The sequence below is a fragment of the Podarcis raffonei genome, chromosome 12 (genome assembly GCF_027172205.1).
Source record: "Podarcis raffonei isolate rPodRaf1 chromosome 12, rPodRaf1.pri, whole genome shotgun sequence".
In the NCBI taxonomy this organism is placed as follows: Eukaryota; Metazoa; Chordata; class Lepidosauria; order Squamata; family Lacertidae; genus Podarcis; species Podarcis raffonei.
This window is the reverse complement of record NC_070613.1, coordinates 35,096,722-35,119,842: the sequence shown is the minus strand read 5'-3', so window position 1 is coordinate 35,119,842 and position 23,121 is coordinate 35,096,722. Positions and strand designations below refer to the sequence as shown.

General features: G+C 40.2%; 1 protein-coding gene across 4 annotated transcripts in view; it reads left to right on the top strand.

Annotated features, from left to right (window-relative positions):
• IGF2BP3 (insulin like growth factor 2 mRNA binding protein 3) overlaps positions 1 to 23,121 on the top strand; it is a 71,235-nt gene that overhangs the window by 35,169 nt on the left and 12,945 nt on the right. For all 4 annotated transcript variants that reach the window (XM_053359505.1, XM_053359506.1, XM_053359504.1 and 1 more), the window contains exons 4-8: positions 12,335 to 12,386; positions 12,487 to 12,550; positions 17,842 to 18,126; positions 19,912 to 20,046; positions 21,148 to 21,270. In XM_053359505.1, coding sequence (XP_053215480.1) covers positions 12,335 to 12,386; positions 12,487 to 12,550; positions 17,842 to 18,126; positions 19,912 to 20,046; positions 21,148 to 21,270 — 659 coding nt within the window. The remainder of the gene's footprint in view (positions 1 to 12,334; positions 12,387 to 12,486; positions 12,551 to 17,841; positions 18,127 to 19,911; positions 20,047 to 21,147; positions 21,271 to 23,121) is intronic.

Sequence of the window (23,121 nt, the reverse complement as noted above, 5' to 3'; positions counted from 1 at the left end):
CTGGGTTGCCCTGTCTAGCTAATCCCTAATTCAGCCCTAACAAGGCTCAAAACAGATCCCTATATAAGCACTTACCAAGTCCTAACTAACTGACAAACAAGCCCTATTTGAATGTTTAATGGTTCAAACTTTAGCTCACTATTCTCTCCTGATTGGACAAAACTCCTCCCAATCCTGATTGGTTTCTGGGCCACCAGGAGGCTGACCCAAGGTCTGTCTGTTATCACAACCTGCCTCACCTTAGAGAGCAAGATCTCCTGGAACAGGCAGGGTTATGTCGGAAAAGGCTTTGTCACTGACACCTCTTGGCTTTCTAGGCTGGATCTATGAGCATTCCCCAGACTGCAGAACTGATCCTTTGGTTGGTGGTTACAACCCTGTCTGAACACAGTGAACACTACTACCCGAACCAACTGCACACTAACTGTAGTCACCATTTTGAATGCACAGAGAGAAGAAAGCATATCTGTTCCCTTTTGGGGTTACCAGCAGCTAAATCTCAAATTAAATTCATAGTATAAAACATGGATGTTCAATCTTACTTAGTAGTGATCCACATTTTGTAGGTTTTAATTGTCTCTTTAAAAAAGATATTTTGAGGCAGCCAGCTTGTACCGTACTAAGAAGGACTTATTTGAAGGACTGCCTGCAGTCCCTATTGTAACCTGCCTGTGCATTGAGATCAGCCTCAGAGGCCCTGCTTATGATCCTGCCTGGCAGGCATGAGAGATGGGGCCTTTTCTGTGGTGGTTTCCATGTTGTGGAACTCTCTTCCCTCAGATCTGCATGATCTCTGCACTGTGGGTTTTTAAAATGGTGTATAAAAAGTAATATATATATTTAAATGTCTTCTATTAAAAATAAAATTCTGCAGAGCTGTCTTTTGTTGCTGTACTGTTTGAATTGGCATTTTAATGACTCAGTGATGTTGCCTTTGTTAATTTGGATTATTTTAGATCACTATTTATAGTGTTGTAAGCTGTTTTCAGTGGGTTATGCCCCCAAAGGCAGCATATGAATTACTTCATAAGTAAATAGAGAAAATAAACCACCTTTGCTATGGTTCTTTGTGTTAATTGGAAGGGATGGGGCAATTGCTTGCTGTGGTTAACATGTGCAGTTACTAAACGTGTGTATCTGATATTTCTAACACAAGGTTGCCATATAGGGTCAGCTTGGCTTGATTGTTACATTTGGTTAAACCTTGATGCCCTTGGTGGATAAGGAAGGTCTAGAATTTCTTGCCTTGTAGATTGTGGTTCAGAAAAACCAAAAATAAAATACATTTCCATTTTGTTATTAGGCCTTCCAATTCACTCACTTGTCCATGGTCAGGAAAGTACTTTCTAGTCATCTCTGACACATTGCTAAGGTATTTTGATCTGATATAGTATAAAAAGTTGTGAAGTTCTGGAGCACCATGAATAGTTGTTTTGATCTAGTGAAACTGACTTACAGATGGTAATAGAGAAGCATGTACAGCACAAATGTAAGCCTTAACCTCCTTCTCTAACTTGTGTTTACTTACATTGTGTGGCAAAGTATCTGCTGTGAGGAGCTCTTTTCCAGGAACATACTGTGCTACTGGGTTGAATCATTCTTCTTAGAAGATGTTGGCATCATAATTGTACTTGGTTCAAATAAGTTGTTTTCATCAAGGTCACCAAAGGTTTATAGTCTGTGATGAGTCATGTCCTTTTATCCTTTCCAGCTTCATTTTCACCTTGTGTGGAGTAAGGGATTGAGGATTCCACAGTGTTTGTACACAGCATGGTTTGTCATAAGGGCTTAAAACAATGTCCATAAGATCGGCTTTTAGGAGTGTAGATTAGTGTCGCCAAAACATTCAGTTTACTCCCATTGTTTTCAGCAGTTTATTCTAGCAGTTACTCCACAACTTAGTAGATTGTTTTTTGTTTCTAGGTTATGACCTTGTATCACATGCACGTTGAACACAAAAATTCCCTTCTGATAGCTTCTTTGTGTGGTATCCCAATAGTAGTAGTAGTAGTAGTAGTATTTTAAAAATTGTACCCCCACCCATCTGACTGGATTGCCCCAGACATTCTGGGCAGTTTCCAACTTATATAACAACGTAAGAAATTGTAGGTGATCTCTTCCTTGTGCATGTCTGAAGGGTTCTGAAATCATATGTACATATTCTGATGTCTGCTCCTGAATTTATTTTTAAGTAAGTTGTTATACCAACAATAGGTAGGTTTGTTCTCCAGGGATAGTGCCTTTATCAGATACGATGCCTTAGAAAAACTTGACACACTACTGCTATGATCACCAATACCAATGCAGTTTAGAGATTAGATTATCAGACTAGCACATGGGAGTAGGCGTAGGGTTAGGGGTACAGTCACAGGTACACTTGCTCAGCCAGTGCTCAAAATTCCCCAGGTGCGTTTTGCTACTGGCGTGGGTCCAGTTGCAACCAAGTGGAGATTTCTTGGCGCCCAGTTAGCAACTGACCTCTCCATCGAGCCAGCTGACTCACGCACAGTCCTCCATCACCACATCAAGGAAAGTAAGGGCAGAGCTGAGTACAGATATATTTGACAGTGCTGCAACCTTTCCACAGGCCACCCAAATGGAACTAACGAACCACAGTTTAAACACCTCGGCCTTAATCCATAGTTAATACCATTTCCATTTCCACTGTGCATGTTTCTCCTTCTTGCATGCTGGGACAAGTGAATTTTTGAAAGAGCAGGCTACAGTTAAGCAATGTAGTTGAGACCATAGAATTGCAGTGTTGGAAGGGACCCTAAGGGTCATCTGGTCCAACTCCCTGGCGAATAGACATTCTGGTGTGGTGACTGTACTCTAGATTTAAGATGCCATTTTGTGCCTAGCTTGTATATATATGAGTTTCTAACACTGCTTGCTCTGGGCCTTGGAGGGCCAAGCTAGCCAGAGGGCCACATCAAGGGCCTGCCAGACTTATGCTATCATGCCAAAAATGCCCCGTATCTCCCATACGCTCCCAGCCTCATACCATGATTTAACAAGCCTCATACCATGATTTAGAAAGTAATATTAAAAATAGCTATATTTGTGGCATAAAGCTATACATTGCATACGAAGCTGGTGCAATATCTATAAAGAACTCAAACATTTTAAAGCTTTCCTCCCAAAGGAAGGAAACCTTTGACTCAAACCCTTAATTTCTGCAGACAAAGTACAATAATAATGGAATGACAGATTTCATTAAGTCAACAGCAGATTTCTGCTCTTAATTTTCATCAGCCCCATACTTGCCACATCACACTACAGTGCTCAGTGCTTCAGTCTCGCCATCGATTCCCCACTTCTTGCTTATAATTCAAGCTTTCCTTCCAACTATTCAGTCCCTTTCATATTCCTTCCTGTGCACCATGCCAGCCCCCCCTCTCAGTCCCCAGTATTATGTAGTTCTGACATGTTGCCAAGCTTACTGAACTTCTCATTCTGCCTAATGCACACAGCAGTAGAAGGAAAATAGTTTGATGGTATATATGTCAAGACTCCTGGATAAGGGGCAAATCCAGATGGAATGGCGTAATGATAATGGAAGTGCAGTGAAGTACCTGATATTGAAATTAATGGTGTGAGAGGAGATATCTGACTTTTGAGAGTGAATGGGAAATGGACATGGAAGATTGTTGTATGTACAAATCAGATCTGATTTTTTTAAATCTGTTCATTATACTTATGCCATAAACAAGATGCTTAAGAAATGCCAAAGTTTTTTTTAAAAAATAATTTTTATTAAAGATTTTCATGAACTACAAAGAACTTTCAATTTCTTTCTCTTTTTTTGATCAGATTATAAAGTATTTTGGTACGTTCAATGTAAAATGTAAAACAATATGTTTCTGAAGGTAGGGGAAGAGGGGTTTTCACGTCGGTGTCAATTCTGTATATTTGTTGGTTTATATTGGCGATGAAAGAAGATTTGGGGGGGGGCAGGGCATGTTTGTTTGCCTTTAATTGCCTTTGATTAACCGTAGTGAGATTTGTATGTGTTTGTGGAAGGGGGATATGAAATATTGGGTCAAGTTAACCATATTCATCAGTATGCTGGTGGAAGATCCCTTCTATTACTGTTGTCAGTTTGAGCCATACCAGGGTGAATGTGTCATCTTTCTTTTGTCCTCATGTCAGTTTTAGTTTGTTGGTTAACTTTTCTAACAAGGCCATTTCCAATACAATTGGTACCAGTGGTCCATGATCATTTTTATCTGGCTATTTTATCTGAGAGAGTAAAGTTAGATTTATTCCATCTTTTTCAGGTCTTTGTCAATTTATTGCCAGAGAGGCTTGTAATTTTGGAGGTGTAATTTGTTAAGGTTTGGTTATTTGTACCCCTAAGTATCTGTAAGTATCTAAACTTGGTACGACGGAGCTTTATCTTTGTGATGTTGGTGAATTCTTTTTGGATATGAGAGGGAGTGTTGAAGCACATTGCCTCAGATTTAGTAAAGTTCACCTGAAGGCCTAACACCATTGCAAAAGTATTGAGTTCTTCAGTCAGAGTGGTTGCTGTTTTAATTGGGCCTAGTGTCATGATCATCAAGTCATCAGCAAAGAGTCCTAGTTTATATGTTTTGCCTGTTAATTCCATACCCATGATATTAGGGGGCTGCCCGGGGTCGAATTGCTATGGGTTCCAGAGCCAGGATGAATAGAAAGGGAGACAGCGGGCATCCTTGCTCCATACCTCTTTGGATTGCAATGGTGGTGGAATCCATATTGTTGATTATGCATTTAGCTGAGGCTTGGGAGTAAATTTGTCTGAGGGTTTGTAGTACAGAAGGACCGAAGTTCATGCTGGTTAATACTGCTAGTAGGTATTTCCACTCGAAGCAATCAAAGGCTTTTAGTATACAGTGGTACCTCGGGTTAAGTACTTAATTTGTTCCGGATGTCCGTTCTTAACCTGAAACTGTTCTTAACCTGAAGCACCACTTTAGGTAATGGGGGCTCCTGCTGCTGCCACGCTGCCGGAGCACAATTTCTGTTCTGATCCTGAAGCAAAGTTCTTAACCTGAGGTAATATTTCTGGGTTAGCGGAGTCTGTAACCTGAAGCGTATGTAACCCGAGGTACCACTGTATCTAGGGACATAATTGTCAGTGGTTTTTTAGTTGTTTTGCTATGGTTGATCAGGTTCAGTAACTTACTGATGGGATTTGTTATGTTGCAACAAGGGATGAAGCCAGCTCGATCTGGGGCTATTAGTTTGTGCAGGAAGACTTAGCCAGGATTGATGTGAATATTTTGTACTCCTGATTTATCAGTGAGATCGGGCAATATAATTCTACTTTGAGGCTATCTTTGAATGGTTTTGGGATAGAGACTATTTTGGAGGAGGTCCAGGTTTTGGGGGGTGGGGGGCCCTTATAGGATGTCAATAAATAGGTGAGTCATGTAGGGCGCCAGACTTACCTTGATTTATTTTTTTTATAGAATTCTGCTGTGAAGCCATCTGGGCCTGGGGTTTCAGATTTTTGAGGAGCATCTCTAATTCCTCTGAGGTGATAGGACTGTCCATTCATTCTTGTTGCTCTGCAGTTAAAATTGGCATGGATAGTCTTGCTAAAAGGGTTTTGATTTCTTACTCATACGGGTTCTGGGAAGAGTATAGATTAGAGTTAAATTCCACAAATTCTGAAGTTATTTCTTTGGAGGATAATGTTGTGTTTCATCTTTTTTAGTAATGCAGTGTGGTATTGTTTTAAGTGATGTTTTTCCGGCACCTGTTTGCTAATAGTCTGGAGTTTTTCCCTCCATACTTGTAAAATTGTACATTGTATTGTGTATAGAATGTTGATCATTGTTTTATTAATTTCTAGTGAGTCAGTCTCCCTTCCATTTTGTTCTATGAATTTATGGAGTTTTTTAAGCTCCTGCTTGTTTGTATCGTGTTGAAAGAGCTGTGATGTCTTATTCAAGTTTGCTAATTTTTGAGGTTTGTTTTTTGAGTGATGCTTTCTCTTTTATGCAAGCTCCTCTAGCGACCGCTTTCATTGCGTCCCAGAGAAGGGGGCTTGTTAAGTTGTCTGCATCATTTTCCTTGAAATAGTTTTGAAGAGTTTTCATGAAACTTTCTCTAGTTACTTGGCTTGTGGTTAGGATAGGGCTAAAGGACCATGATGGAGTGGTTTGTGTTCCCTCTCCTAATTTAAGGGTAGTTTCCACAGGGCATGGTCTGTTACCTTGATGTTACCAATGTTTGTTGTTTCAACCAAGGGGATCAGGCTTTATGTGAGCAGAATGCTATCCAGTCTGAACGTTGTGCCATGGCGCCCGGACTGGAATGTGTGACTGGTGTCTCCTGGGTTTTTTTCACTCCAGATGTCCTGTAGGCCTCCATTTTTTAGCATTTTAAAAATGATTTCCAGGTGGAAATCCTGCCACCCTCTCACATAAGTTGGAGCTTGTTAAGTAAATGGTAAGAATGAAACCTTGGTAAAATCCTTGATTGTTGCTTGGCCTCCAGGATGCTCATTATCCTAGCACAGAAATTTCAGGAAGGGACTGGTATAGTGGATTACAGCTGTCCCATTCCTAGCTATGTGCATTTGAATCCTACTGAAGACTGAGCTTGTGTGTGCTGAGTGTAAGATTGAACCATTGTTTTTGAATAAGCTGATCACTCTTAGACACTCTCTATTCACTGCCAGAGCTGACAAGTAAGCAAACTAGTCTTAGCATTCTTCTGTGGGTAAAAAACATTGCACCTCTTTAATTTGTGCAGCAGAGTAGAAAGCTAGTTCGTAAAAGAACTAACAATTTTAGGAAAGGCTTATTTCACTTACCTCTTGTACTTCCTCCAAGGAGCTTGGGGCCGTGTATGTGATTCTCCACTAACCAAGTTCATCCTCTCAACACCCATGTGATGTAGGTTAGGTTATGAAGTGGTTCACCGACTGAACAGGAATTTGAACCCAGATCTGTCTGATCCTAGCCTGAGCCACAATTTGGCTATTCCTGCACTGTTCATTATTTCATAATTCTTCTATCATATTATTTTCACATACATATCCCAAATGCTATTTTCAGTTTCTCAGAAGGAAAGCCAGATGCATTCTAGATAAAAAGTCCAAATTGAGCAGGTCTGGGGAGGGGAGGGGCGATTTTCTTACTTTACTAACTAAAGCAAACTTCTGCTCCAATGGTTTTCCTGAAACAGTATGCTGCCACCATTTAATATCACTTACACTCTTTGCTGTCTTAACTTACCAATACTCCATGGAACAAAGCCAATCAGGTCTAGGTACTATATTTAACAAAGATATTAAAAGTCTTATTTAATACAGGATTATATATTGCACAGGTTTGTGTGGGTACTTTAATATACTACTGTCTCTTTAAATGGGTTTATCTATCTATCTATCATCTATCTATCTATCTATCTATCTATCTATCTATCTATCTATCTATCTTACTTATTAAATTTCTATCCTGCCTTTCCTCCCAAAGGAGCCCAGGTAAACACATTGATAACTTCTTACTGTTGCTTTAAATGCCAACAGCTTATTTTGCACTACTGTTACTAAACTAAGAGAGCTTAGAGGAACCAGTCATTATGAAAGCTCCTCTGCTAGACTGCTCTTGTATTTACTGCACCCCATTTAAGCCCCACCAACACATTTGAGAGCTCTATTTCAAACCCTACTTGACCTATTGAATCAAAGGTCTGTTTTTGCTGTCCTGTTGTGGACTCTTTTCTCTGCCTCTCCTGCCAAGCACCAGAGCCTAGTATTCCATACTGCCTCTCACTTCTGCTCTTCATAGACAGGTTATCTTCTCATCATCCATACCAAGTGATTCAGCTACCCTAGTAAGTCTTACGCTACCTAGTCACTCTGCCTTCCTTTCAGGTCTTCTCCCTTCTTCCTCAATTCTTCTCCTTGGTCGTTGTCATCTTCTTCTGCATTCACCACAGAAGCCAACCATCAACCAAAACAAACCGACCCTGACTGACTAGCACCCAGCCATATATTCATTTTTTCTGCCTCCGAACCCCCAGTCTAGCTCCAGCCAGTCACAATAAGAATTATGAGCCGCAACCACCAGGATACTATGCATACTTTCTATCCTTCTTTTGCATACTGAGACTTCTGTTTCCAACCCCTACTCAACTGTCACTTAAGGCCCCTCAGTGACAGATAAACCAAAGTTCACCTTACCAGACTTCCCCCATCAAACACATTGCAACATACATTACAATACGAATGACACAATATCCATTAAAAGCAGTTCAAACAAATTGGTTTTCTTTACAAGGTCTAAAAGGGGTAGGGGGGTTGTGGTGTTACCTCCAGTCCTGCTACTGCTGTATGCTATCCCTCCCTTAAGAAGAAAGGTGCAGCTTCAACAAAAATCTGGAAGTTTGTGCTGCCACAACTATAATGGCATCCTGTGTAGGCAGCTTTTCTCCAGCCAGTATCTCCTTTTGTATAAAGACCAGTTCTATATACATCAAAACTTTTATCTATCCTAGTCATGAAAAATTTGGTTTGATGCAGATATGAACTAGTGGGCCAGCTATGCATTTCATGTTGAGCATACTCCCTGTGCAGCAAGAAAACTGCTAGCACATTTGCAAAGTTAAGTAGGGTCCAGTATGGTTTCACATTGGATGAGGAGCCACGTTTTGCAGTTCCTACATTGCAGGGGGTTGGACTAGATGACCCTCTGTGCCCCTTCCAACTCCTCAATTCTGTGATTCTGCTAGTTCAGTAAAATATATTTTTCCAAACTTCCATTTTTGCCTACCAAGTTGCTACATGTGAGAGTCTTTTTCCTTCTTTTTCCTGAAATAACTACCACTTTCTATCATCACTAGTTTTCCATTAAATTACAAATATGCACTAAGTACGTTTGGATGTTCTTATTCCATTACCCCCATTTCTAGACTTTAGTTCTGTGGTCTAGCATTAAATTTTAAGAATGCCAGTGTAAAAATGTGTAGGCTTGCCTTTTAAACAAGCTGTTAAAAATGTTCCAAGTATTGTTTCATCAGTATAGCTTGAAAGCATAGTTTTGCTTATGGTATTCCTTTTAAATATTAGTCTATATTGTAGTTTTTAAAGCCTTCATTGATTTTCATGTGTTCAGTTGACCCTGTGCTATAGTTTTAAGTTGCTCAGCTGACAACCATGCTCATAACACCTTGGCAACAACTGTGTGAATAAGATCACTCCATGTGTGTGATAACTCTATATAGATATTGATATAGATATGTATGAGAATGAATGAGAAAACTGGGTTTGAATTGAAACACTTCAAATATTAACTCCCCTAGAGTTTTGGTGTAGGATAGTACTGTTTATAACACAGTCAAGGGTTGGCTTTTAGAGTCTGATGAATGAAAGTCCACAGTGTAAGACTGCAGCTTTTTGTGTGCAAGAAAGAGGCATCTGTGTTATAACAAGAGGAGGAGACCCAATGTAGACAAAGCCAGAGTTCCTTCATAAAAAAGGAATGAATTATTTTCTAGCTGGAGTAAATATTTATACAAACAAACTTTTCTTTTCAGCTGCTCATCAGGATTGCTATCGCACTACCAACTTGGCTAGAAAATTGGTTTTCGTTGCCCAACACGGCTGCACGTGGTGATAGGGAGGCGGATGAGGAGTTCAGACAAAACTGGCTTGTCTCAAAGTAGAGCGAGAGGATTTGGCTGTTTGAAATAAAATGTAAAGTGATTGGGGGGTGGGGGATATGTCCAAATCAAGCAGGAAGCAGGAGCTAGATAGTATGAAAAGTGTGTAAGGAAACTCAAGCGTATAAAGAATCTAGAATGCAAGAGCTAATTTTAATTAATGCTGAAGGGGTTTCTAATGCATTCATATACATGTTGCTTGAGGCGTGGTGGTTTTTCATGGCATGGTCCTCTCTTGGTGGCATGCTTATTATTTGTTTTGTTTTCATGTGATGGTGTTGTAATTTGGCCTTGCAGTTTTCCAACTTGTCCGACATGAGCAAGGGTGTTATTGTGTGCTGGTGAACAGTGAGCTAAATATTTGGTGGCAAATTCTCATATTTATATGCAAGCTTGGTTTCTCATATTTCCATCAGTCTGTGAGGGTAACCGGGGAACCTGTGTGTTTGCATGTATGTATGTATGTATGTATACATACTTCTAACACATCCTTGGAAATGGACACAATTTTTTATGTATGTCAACACAACAAACAACGATAAAGTCTCCACTATTGCAGTATGCTGATCTTTAGACTCCTTAACTATTTGGTCATGTTGTAATACAAATAACACCTTCAACCATGTCAGACACCTAAACGAGATCAACACAAAAGGCTGATGAAAATTAATAAACAGAATCTCCACTAATGATTTACCCAAACATTTCCATAACATTGTATCTACTTAGAAATGTTTATATGTGTTGTGCACATGTGTATAACTTTTCTAAAAAGAAAAAAAGAACAGAACTTTCATTATAAACAGCACAGTAGTTTATCTTGGCATTTCTCCCCCCCCACCCAAAAAAAATTACAACAGCCTCTATAATTTCCTTTATAATCCTGAATTTTTTGAAGAATCAAGGCATGTCTTGAAGAAGCAAGACATCATTTGACACCCCACAATAATAATATAACAGTATTCAGCTGTCTCAAACATAGTATTAATAGTAAGAGAGGAAAATTACACTTCACTGTGTTACGCTCTCATACAAGAATACTGTTTTAACTTAAGGGAGAGGGAACAATGTTATATCAAGTCTGCTAGCAAATAGCTATGGTATTTTTCTTCCAATGTCCAAATAGAGGTTTTAGCTCAAAAGTGTTATTACCGTATTTCATATATTAATAGCATCATGCAATCATGGAAGTTTGAAGATTCTTTCCACAGCTAAACATTTATATTATTGTAAATATATCTATTTATTTAACTGCATTTTTATACCAATTGTAAATAAAACATTTAACCTGCTTACAAATGTAGCCACCAAGAATTTATCATACATTGCCCCATACTAAATTGTTGGTCACACAGAGACATGCCCAAGCCACATCAAATACCTTAAATCATTTCTGCCACCTCCACCCTTTGTTCTGTATCAAAAAGGAAGCAAAAAGCATCAGGTTACTTTATCCTGGGTTCTTTACAATAGCCCCCAAATAATTTATTTTTATTTAGAAAAATCTATATACCACTTGATTGTAGTGAAACCTCTAAGCAATTTACAAGAAATATTAAGATTATCAATAAGAACAGTTAAAAACAATTAAAATAAGTAAAATTAACAGTTAAACAGGCTAGCAAGCCCAAAAGTAGCCTAATGCTTATGGGGCAAAAAGCTGTATTTCCAAAAATTAGGTTCCTTTTTAAAGGGGTCGTTTGAATCTTAAAATAAGAGGGCTAAAGTATAAGTAGCTTTTGTGATCCTAAAATCTGAGGTGTGTTTTAAAGTCCTTCCAAGTACTTTGGCATTGTACCTAACGAAATATTCTTACAATTCTTGCTGAATTTAGTCTGAGTATGATTAACAAAGATGTTGTAGGTTGGTTGGACTTGAAAGGTTACATTCCAGGCATACACAAGTAAATTCTTAATCAGATGTCAGTGAAAATGTTTAAATAATATCATTCACTTGTTAATAACTTTATGATAGTCCTAAACATATTAACTACCATGCAAGATCCATTCAAATTAGTGGGATTACAGTACATCTCACTGAGTGAACATGTTTATAAAATAAAGATTGTAAAGTACTTTTTGCATCACATTACTTTTAGTAAGTAGTAGATACAATAGCTGAACACACAAGGTGTATTTGAAATATTTCAAGGTTGATTATTTCGATTCAGCTTTTATGTTTAATGAGCATTTTCAGTTTTAATCGCACTATGATAGTCGTTGTTAATATAATTTAACAATTTCACTATAAGGACCAAAATTATATAATAAAGAGTAATTGAAAGACTGTGATATAGGAGCAAAGGAGTTAGAGCAGAGAAGTGTAAATTTACCATTACACCAACCAGACTAGTTCCTGTTTTGTTTGTATTTTATTCTGTTTTCTCTTCTTGTCTAGATCCCCCCCCCCCATTCATAGCTATGGAGAACTGACTGACTTGCTGTAAATGCTAGTTTTCACAATAGGTTTGTTGTATGCATTCATTTTGTTGCTACTTCTTGAGCTATACTTGGAGTTCAAATAGAGAACACAAGATGGAGAAACTTTCGGGCGGTTCAGGGGAAAGCCATACCCAATAGTTTTGTAAAAAGCAAACATAATTTGGGGTTTCTTACAGGCTGTTTTCACATACAGCTACCATAGAAACTAATTTTAATGTGCTCCTTTTTCACAGGTGCTAGACGGATTGTTAGCACAGTATGGAACAGTGGAGAACTGTGAGCAAGGTAACACTAAAGTCAGACAATTAAAGAAAAAATTTAGGGATGTAAGCATAAAATTAACCTCCCCCCCAATATAACCTTTTCCTTTCCTTTCTTTTTCTAGTGAATACGGAGACAGAGACTGCAGTAGTTAATGTAACATATGGCAATAAGGATCAGGCCAGACAGTAAGTGTTTATTTACTTGGATTTTATATCTGAGACATCAGACTAAACGTGGCTAGGATTATACTATAAGATTCAATTCTATGGACTAAAATTCAAAATTGTGGGCTAATGCAATTGCCGTAACTTCTTGTCTGATTGAATGGCAGTTCCATTGAAGCTGATAGAAATCTTAATTGGTGTTTGTGGAAAATGCCATAAAAGTTTGTGCAACATATATGTAAAAATACAATTTATATCTCTAGTTTGACACAAGTCTTCTAGTCCAGTATTTTTCTTACCTTTTGGAGGATTAAGCCTGTTCCTAATTTCTAGTTAATATATCCGAGGATTTCACAATTGGATATAATGTAAGCTTGTTACATCGTCTGAGCATTCATAGTATTCTGTTTCATTCTGAGGGGTCAGGGAGAGGGTATTAACATTTATCAGTGGCTTTACAGCATGTCTGATGAAATATACATTATGATATAAAACTTCTGCCATCACCCAAAATGGTCTGCCTTTAACCTTGGCTCTTAAACGCTAGCTCAAGCAAAATTTTAAAGTATTCTGCAAAATGATCAGGGTTCAAAATTTGCTAGGTCTCCTGCAGAAGCGAATTCCATAGTAGTAGGCAGCCACTGGGAACAATATTTACATGCCCTTGCTTTTTAAATAGCCTCTCTGTAAGTAAAGTCAAGAGAGTGCTTTTAAAGGTCACAGTGGCACATAAGTGAGGAAGAAGTCTCTGAGATATGCAGGATCAAAGGTTTTATAAGGATAAAACATCAGTTTTATTTATGCCCAGATGTTTGAGCTCTAGTGTAATGTGTTTTGGTTTGTAGTGCATTGTGTAGCCTCTGTAGCAACGGTACAGTTGTCGAGACTCATGAGCAGGTCACAACAAAAGGGAGAGTTGATAAAAAGATATACCGGTCACAGTTGAAGATAATTTTCTAGCCCAACATGCTAGAACATCTCACACCTTCAAAGCTGCGTAGCCAGAGATGACTGGACAGCATCAATGTTCAGAGTATTATTACTCCCATTCTCACTATGAACATTTGATTTGATGTGCTTAGTTGTAGCCTTGCCTAGATCCAATGTACTGAGCTATATGAATGGTCAGATCCAGAGTCCTGTGAACAAGGGTAAATTTGAAACTCAATAATCACTGGCTTAGTTTGATTCAGTGACCTGGTAGCAGTCAGGGAAATGCCTCTGACAAAGACCCTAGGAACTGCTGCTTCTCAGTGATGATAGCACTAGAGTGGACCCACCTTTTTATTTGTGACAAGGCAAGTTGGGTCTTTTGCCCTGTATTTGTATCCAAGGCAGCTGTCTACCAGTTCCATCTGGTTCCTACCTGCCTGCGCACTGTCTCACCAGAATGGTGCATGCTCTGGTTATCTCCTGCTTGGATTACTGCAATGCACTCTACTTGGGGCTTCCTTTGAAGGTGACTCCGAAACTACAACTAATCCTGAATGTGGCAGCTAGACTGTGACAGGACCATATAACAACCCCCCTCAGCAGCAGATTTTAAAATTCCTGCTCTATATTCCACCAATCTGCTATGTTAAATTGGATGCAGAAAATGCATGTATAAGTGTACCTTCTCATATGGACACTTTGGATAGAATTCTGCATCCTGTGAGCATAATTATTCTCTCCTTCCCCACCCCTCACTTTCACATGAACCTCATAAAAACAAAAAGAAGTTAAAAGATACAGTAATAGTCTGTCTCTTTCAAAACTTGCACTGTCTTGAATATCTTGTTTACTGTGCTGTTCCTTTGAAATAAGCTGCTCTTGACGGTTGTTCCATCCTCCCACCTGTTGTGTAACATCCTCTAGGAAAATGTATAGCTGCATTGCTGTGGAATGCAAGCTTTAAACTGAAGCAGAAGTTATAAAATACTTAAACTACTCTCCCACTGTCCTGCTAAACCACCACAAAAGAATTAAAATGAGATCCATTGGAAAACTGAGAAGGAATTCAAGAACTGTTCTGTTACTTCCATGTAAGAATGTTACAAAGGCGATACTGAGACCAGTTGTGTGTGTGGACAAAAGCACCCCATATCCCATGAGATCTGTTCTGGATCATATACCATGAAGGGACTTGTTGAATGCTACAAATTGGTCAGTGCTAACCAACTGACAGCTTAATGCGCCTTTATGCAATATTGCAATTAGCTATTTACATGATTGCTTGTGGGGAAGTAGCACTTGCCTCTAGGCAACCAGGTGCAGCCCTACAGCAGGTGTGTGTGAGCAGCGAAAGAGGCAGAGAGTGAGTTTGCCAAGTCTGGTTGGCTCCTTGCCCTGCCTGGAGAAAGCGAGTAAGGGTGCTATTCGCTGCTGTGTCTAAAAACTCTCATCTGTAACTGACTCCTTTTTATTATATACAAGACATCACTTCATTCCCCATTGACTTTGTACATCCTGATACATTAAAAGGGCAAATTATTGAGGCATGTGTTTCGGCTGATATCCGTGGGTGGGTGTGTGCAAGCAACATTTTTGCATTCCCTCAGGTGAAAGTGATACTAGAATCATCGAATTGCAGAGTTGGAAGGGACTCTGATGGTCATCTAGCCCAACCTCCTGCAGTGCAGGAATCTCAACTAGACCATATATGACAGGTGGTCAACCTCTGTTTGAAAACCTCCAGTAAAGGAGAGCCCACCACCTTGGACATAATCTCCAGCACAAAATCCAGTATTTGAATCCCATTGATTTCAGTGGAAGTCAAACATGCATTCAGTTTTCCAGTTTTAATAAATGGGTCTTTAAAAGAACTTAACTGTGGCTGGATCATGCACTTAGTTGTTCATCGATCTGCGTTGCAGAAGAACCAGCCAGATTGAAAGAAACCAACTTTCTGAGGGATTTCAATTTGAAACTCAGTCTATATAGAACAGGGATCGGCAGCCTAGGGCCCATGGGCCACAAGCGGCCCGGGGGGGGGGTGCTTTAACTGGCCCACAAGCAGCCCCTGAACCGAGCTGCCCATTCGGCGAGTCCCCATGCACTGCACTAAACCAGCGTGGTGCAGGGACTCGCTTCCGCGGCGACAAAAATCTCATCTGCACAGACACCTGAAATCGCATCTGCACAGATGGCGAAAATTGCGGGTGCGCGCACGATCTGACCCACAGAAGGACCTCTGCTGGAGTGAACCGGCCCAGGCGAGGTAAACCTTGCCGATCCCTGATATAGATAAGCAGCACTTTCTCTTCCATCAGTTTGCTGGAATTCTGTAAACATGTATTTCAATCCGCTTAGCACTAGCAAGTCATTTATGGGGGCACTGGTCTCAAAAGGCAGAAAATATGAGTTCTGGCCATGAGGAGATAAAAACAAACCATTCTACATTCCAAAATATGTTAATAATAAAACATAAGTAGTGATATATTTGTTGGAACATAGGATGCTGCCTTATCCCAGGTCTGATTGTTCAGCAGCATAGCTCCATACTGGCTCCTGGCTCTGACTGGTAGTGGCTTTCTAGGATTTGAGGTTGTTACTTTCCCCATCATCTAGTACCTGATCCCTTCTATCTGGCGATGCCATAGGCTGAATTTGGGATGTTCTGCAAAGCATGTGCTCTGCCACTGAACAACCATCCTTCCTATATGTTGGGAAAGCATTCTAGAGTTTCTCCCATATGACCATGGGAATACATGGAAGAGTGGTAGGCAGTCAACAATCCCTTCTTGCAAGGTTCTTCATGCTTACAGAATTGATTTTGAAGCACTGAAGCTTAGTCCAACATTGCCCACTTCAGGCCATGACAAAAATCCCACTATTGAATAAGGCTTTTAAATTATTTGCTAAGGTGCTTGAAGTCTGCCCCAGCCCTCTTCTTTTTGTACTCTGTGTATGGTGAATAGTGACAGAAGACGTGACCAGGTGGCAATTGTAAGACATCTTTTTGAAAGTCTAAATATAATGGTGCTTACTTCTGAATGAATAGGATTGCACTGTCTAAAATGTCACCTTGTTTGCTGACCTTTAGGGATAGGGAAAATAAGACTACCAAACAATTCCCCTTCCCCCCAAAACATAAGAATTTTGAGAACAGTTAAACAGTTAAATCTTTCATCATAGCACTTATATTTGTTCATGTTAAAATTCTATTCTAATGCATGCTACTCGGGAGCAGCTCGGTTGCTATGGGAACTTTTAACTTCCCTTAATTTCCTGAAATTAATACTGTTGGTCATTTGTGTTTTTAGAGATGTTTGTTGCTATTTGCTTTCAAGTACTCCATACAGTTGTACTTTAAAGTAACTCAGTACAGCTAACCAGAAAGGATTTGGCCATGCCTTTTCCTACATTGAGATTGGATCTTTTTCTACACCCCAAGGTAATGTGTAGCCAATGCTCATTTTAGAGCCCCAGCCTTATTCAGTTTCCCATCCCTATGAGTGTGCCGAACGCTGTATAAAATTGAGCTGTCAGTTGTTCACTCACGTACAGAAGATTGTGTGGTGTGATAAAAGTCAGAGTTCAGTTTCTAACTGAAACCTCTTTTTCATCTCTATAACTTACTTCTTCTGAAGACCAGATCACACTCATATGTTTCAAAGAGGATTTTACTCATTTGCTGAGGTGGTTAAGTACTACTTCAGAATTTTACCATAGTTACTTACAATGTGATGGTAAAGGAGTTGTGTTCAGGAATGTTTACTTCTAACGCCTTTTTTACAGTTGTAGGGAAAGCAACTCACACTTGTCACGTACGTAAATGTGACAGATTTTAGCAGAGGTCGAAAACTGTAGGAACCACAGAGAAAGAACTGTATTTGAGCAGGAGGGAGGGGGGCTTCCATTAATTAGCATGCCTGAATTGATTCCCGAAGGAATTGTTCTCCAGTACTTAAAGGCTTGTGTGCTTATTGGGCTTGTGAAAATTAGCAGAACCAATATAAACCATAGTGCAAATTATGAGATTTGGCAATTAGGCTGTGCCACTTGACCCCAGGTGTCCTGATATTTGAGGTCCTTGTTTCACAGTATGGGAAATCATAGGATTGTTAAATAAATAATGAAAGAAACAAATACTGTTTCATGGTTCAAGTGCTTGTTTCTTGTTTCAAGGGCATTATTATGTTTTACATGATGGTGAATAAAATACTAGAGCTCTCCCTACAAGCTTACAGTTTAAAACTGTAGGAATGGAAGGCTATGATGATCTCTGTGGTATGGGTCTGTTACTTGTGAGCGAAAATGCCTAACATAATGATTTCTTGTTCTGCCAGCTCCCACTTACAAAATCTTCCCTTCCTTGCAAACCTGTACAGAGCAATAGAAAAACTGAACGGATTCCAGCTTGAAAACTACTCACTGAAAGTTGCATATATTCCTGATGAAATGGCAGCACAGCCACCTCCTCAACAGCATCCACAGGGGAGACGTGGATTTGGGCAGAGGGGTCCTCCCAGGCAAGGTTCGCCTGGCGCAGGTACAAGGCAAAAACCACAGTCTGATGTTCCACTACGGATGCTGGTTCCTACCCAGTTTGTAGGAGCCATTATTGGAAAAGAAGGAGCCACCATAAGGAACATCACAAAGCAGACACAGTCAAAGTAAGTTGTCCCATTACATCTTTCTAGGGTGTTTTTATTTCATGGTTGCTGAGGTTTTGATAACAAAATGGTTCAATACAGTGGTACCTCTGGATGCGAACGGGATCCGTTCCGGAGCCCCATTTGCATCCTGAGTAGAACGTAACACGCCTCTGCGTGGGTCGTGTTTCGCCACTTCCGCACATGCGTGTGACATAATTTTGAGTGTCTGTGTGAGCGGCAAAACCCGGAAGTAACGTGTTCCGTTGCCGCAGAGCGTAACCTGAAAACACTCAACCTGAAGCATATTTAACCCAAGGTATGACTGTAGTTTAACAATTGGGGTGTGGTAATATATAGGAAGGGACCGCGGGTGGCGCTGTGGGTTAAACCACAGTGCCTAGGACTTGCTGATCGAAAGGTCGGCGGTTCGAATCCCCACGCGACGGGGTGAGCTCCCGTCGTTCGGTCCCAGGTCCTGCCCACCTAGCAGTTCGAAAGCACCCCAAAGTGCAAGTAGATAAATAGGGACCGCTCTCCAGTGGGAAGGTAAACGGCATTTCCGTGTGCTGCGCTGGTGCTGGCTCGCCAGCTGCAGCTTCGTCACTCTGGCCACGTGACCCGGAAGCTGTCTTCGGACAAGCGCCGGCTCCCGGCCTCTTGGGCGAGATGAGCACGCAACCCCAGAGTCTGTCACGACTGGACCTGTTGGTCAGGGGTACCTTTACCTTTACCTTTAATATATAGGAAGAGAAGAACTCTTTTCTGTTGGATCAGCAGGTCATGTGAGCAAGGATTCTGTTCCTGACCAGGCATGTCTCAGTACTATTGTTGTGAACTTTTGCTTTACGGTATATTACCAAATTTGAGAAAATAGATCAGTATTGGGAATATTTCATACTGATGCTATGAGTGCTGAAGCCTCGGGTAATGAAAGTGAAACAGAACTGTCAAAAGAAGTACTGTACCGGTATGTGAAATAAGATTGATGTTATATAGCCTGTAGGGTAGGTCCAGTGTCTTATCTGGGCCAGTGTGGATCTGTAATAGATTCTCATTAAAACTTAGTCAAGGGATTCTATCCAAAGAAATCAAGACTTTGTATTTCAACTCGGTGCAGACTTTAATTTATACAGCCATGTTAGTGCTCTAGGGTTATTTCAGAACTTCTAAGTAAGACATTCAACTGAATTGGAGGATTTGTAGAAGAGCAGTGGTAGAAGTAGTGAAATGAATGACAAGCAACTGCCCAAAGTTTGACTTGTCTTGTCACTTGCAACAGAGAAAGAGCTTGAGGATAGTGGTTTATAGGAGTGCATAACAAGATGTAGACAGTCCCTTAATATACTATATTAGTGGAACTGACTAAACTGCCCATGAAGTTAACAGTTTGAGCAATGTGTTGCTTTATCCAGTTTTATTGTACGTAGTGAGTGAATATCATTTTACAGAATTTTGCTGGATACTCAAACTTTAAATAGAATGACTTTCTTCAGAGTTGCCATTGTTCTGATGCTGTAAGAAATGTGTACAGAAATTGTTTTTTGCATGCATGCACAGCTGATGATGGATGGCCACTCTTTTTTGTATTACAATAGTCATCTGGGCCCCACTGAACAGGATAGATGTGGTTTTTTTGGTATGAATGAGGATGCATATCCACATCTGGAACCATCAGCTGTTCATGCAACCTGAACTGTATCAAGGCCCCCAAGTTCATAGGCAATTTTATCTACCAAAGCAGAACTCAAGACTGCTCTCTCAAGACTGAATGCACAATTTTTACTACTTTTTCTTTCTTTGCAGAATTGATATTCATCGTAAAGAAAATGCAGGGGCTGCTGAAAAACCAATTACGATCCATTCTACTCCAGAAGGGTGCTCAACCGCTTGTAAAATTATCATGGAGATAATGCAGAAGGAAGCGCAAGATACTAAATTGTGAGTAAAGAATGCTTTTATTAAGAGGTCATTGGGTTTTTTAATAGTCCGTCTGAAGTAGATAATTGACAGTTTGTAAGAATGGAACTGAAAAGTGAACCCATAGGAATGTCAGGTCTTGATTCTTGTGCTATGTTTATAATTATAAAATAGCAGAAGACAACTGGTGAGCAATTCTGAAGCAGAAAAGTAAGAGGTTTTTGTTTGTTACACCTTTCAGCACCTTTTTGTGCAATTAAAAGAAAATGTAAGAGGATGGGTGGTTGCTTACTTTTCAGATAAATTCCTGACATTTGATGGTAAGGAATGATACTCCTGAACCAGACATACAGGCTTCCATAGTGAGCCATTCCCAGGCCACCTAGCAAAGGTTAGGTAAATAATGTCTGAAAAGCCGGATTACTAGTAGCAGAAGTAATTGTTATGGTATTCAAACCTAACATGCAGCAAATGAAAGACAAATATCCTTTGTGAAAGAAACCTATGGGAGAAGGGCAGCCTTCTCTCTTCCCACACTTCATGCCTGTTTTTCTTCACTTGTAAGCTGGAAGAGGGGAATGCACCTGAGTTCTTGCTTAAGCTATGTTGTATCGAGTTGAAACTAAAGCAGCAAATGCCATTACGGCTGTTGACAAACTCATTCTCCTCTTCCTCTCACCCCACCCTCAAACTGGTGTCCAAGAATGCCTGTGGCTGTTGGGTAGAAAAGAAGACTGAGCTTTCTTTGGTAATTGAGAATACATGAAGTGTAACAGATGCAGCCTGCTCTGTTTTCTACCCAGAGATGGAAGGAATCTGCGTCTAATAGGTGTGAAGGAATCCCGCTCAAGGGTCATGGAAATGGCAGAAACGTTCCTTCTGTAAAACAGCCTTTTCCATTAGTTATTCCTATGGATTAAGCAGAACAATTAATTACACTTGAGGAAATCAAGCAGGTTTTTTCTTGACAGAGGAATTTATCATGACAGTTTAAGAGTCTCCTGATTACATGGTTAACTGTCTGAGCCCTGAGTCATTGGAGAATGACTCAACTTTTTGATTTGTTACTGATAGTGAATTATGTGACTCTTGAGTTCATGCAATTCTCTGGACTGCTTACAGTACAGAAGAAATTCCCTTGAAGATACTAGCACATAACAATTTTGTTGGCCGCCTCATTGGCAAAGAAGGAAGGAATTTGAAGAAAATCGAGCAGGACACAGACACTAAGATCACAATATCCCCGTAAGTATTCAATTCTTGTTAAATGGTATATCTTAGTTTTTAAAAAGTGCTATCACTTTTTAAGAGCTTCCTCCCCAAGTTTCAGCCACAGCTAATACAAATTTAACAGATCCATAAATCAACAACCAAATCCACTTTTTACTGAGGATAGGATGAAACCTTTTCTAGGAAGCCATATGATGAGCTGGCAACTTTAAATGGTGTTTTTATCAGAACTAGTTTAATGACCAGGGAGGTTTCCTGAAAGCTAGTGTCCCTGTGTTGAAAGCATTGCTAATTCCAGTAAATATATTTGGCTGTGCATAGAAATTACTTACTAGTTGTCTTCAGTATGTTACGTCCTTTTGTGTGTGTGTTTTATAGTAATTTTTATTTGCATGTTTTACATATTTCGTATGTTACGTCCTTTGGGTTCCCTTGTCTACAAACACTATCATAAAAAATATCTATTAAGGCACAACCACCACCGCCCCCAATCCGCCCCATGGCACTGATCCAGAGGGCATCAGGTTGACCTGACTTGGGAACCACCACCCCAGATCTAGTCCAAAATAAGTTTGGGGCCAGGGCCACTGTTTAAATAGGGTTTCAAAACTTGTGGTCTGTCTTAATAAAGGTGTTTAAGAGTCTTGGAATTCACAGGAATGGTACAAGAGCCCCAACAGGGATCTGATCTGTTGAGACCCAAAGGGGCAATAGTAGTATCCCCTGGAGAGAAGGGTATACAACAAAATCTTACTGACCATTGGAAGTTATCCATGGGCCTTCTAAACATCCTTCTCCACGGACTGGTTCTCTTGACACTAGACAGCTACTAAAATATGAATAAGGAGTATCTTCAGTTTTGCAGAAGTGGGGTCCCTTTTTCTGCCTTGCTTACTGTCCACAGACTTCTTTCATGGAGGTTGCACCTGACACTCTCAGGCCATATGCCCATTGTCCTTGGAAGCTGACAATCCTCAAAAGTTTTGTTCCAGGCTGCAGTGACTTTGGATCAAACAATCCCTGTCTCTTGTCAATTCTGCAAGATCTCTGTGTTTTCTACATAGACGATCTGCCTGTCATTCACGTAGGATATTCTATGTTTCTCAATGGCTTTGTGTCTCCTGCTTTTATCCCAGTCCTTAGGAGAACAATTCACATGTTTTGCCTGCTTGTAGAGTGATCTGGATCTGGTGCCTTTACTTGGATCCTCCTTGGAAAGAGAACAGAATACCTTCAGAAGACAGAAGGGCAGCTTGATCACTCACCTTAGCTTGTTGTTCTTGTGAAACGTTTCCCAGCGACTGCTAGGGGCTTTTGGTTTGCCGTTCTATTTCCTTAACTGCGGGACCACCTAGAGCTCAAGCCAGCCTTCCCCAAGAGTCTTTGGGGAGAACACTTCTTTTGTCCCCACTGTTCTCTCCACATTTTTCTCCCATGTTTTCCTTTTGGGAGATGCTAGTTGATACAAGAAATATTTTCATAGGACTTCTTGTCTCTGGAGAGAAGCAGCACTGTTCAGTGAGTCCAGTCCTCCATTCTAGTGTCTTGAAAGGTTGCTGTAATTGCTTTAAAGCCCTGCTTCTGTGGAGGTCAGGCAATAATGCATTTTGACCATTGCATCAGCAAACAAGAGCAACTACTGATCCTTACTTTTTTCGGGCAGGGTTTTTCCTACTCTGTTAGAAACTTAAAGCTTTTGCTGTACGGCAGTGATGGCCAAACTAGGCCCTCCAGCTGTTTTTGGGACTACAACTCCCATCATCCCTATCTAACAAGACCAGTGGTCAGGGATGATGGGAATTGTAGTCCCAAAACATCTGGAGGGCCAAGTTTGGCCATCACTGCTTTATGGGAAATACCCACCAA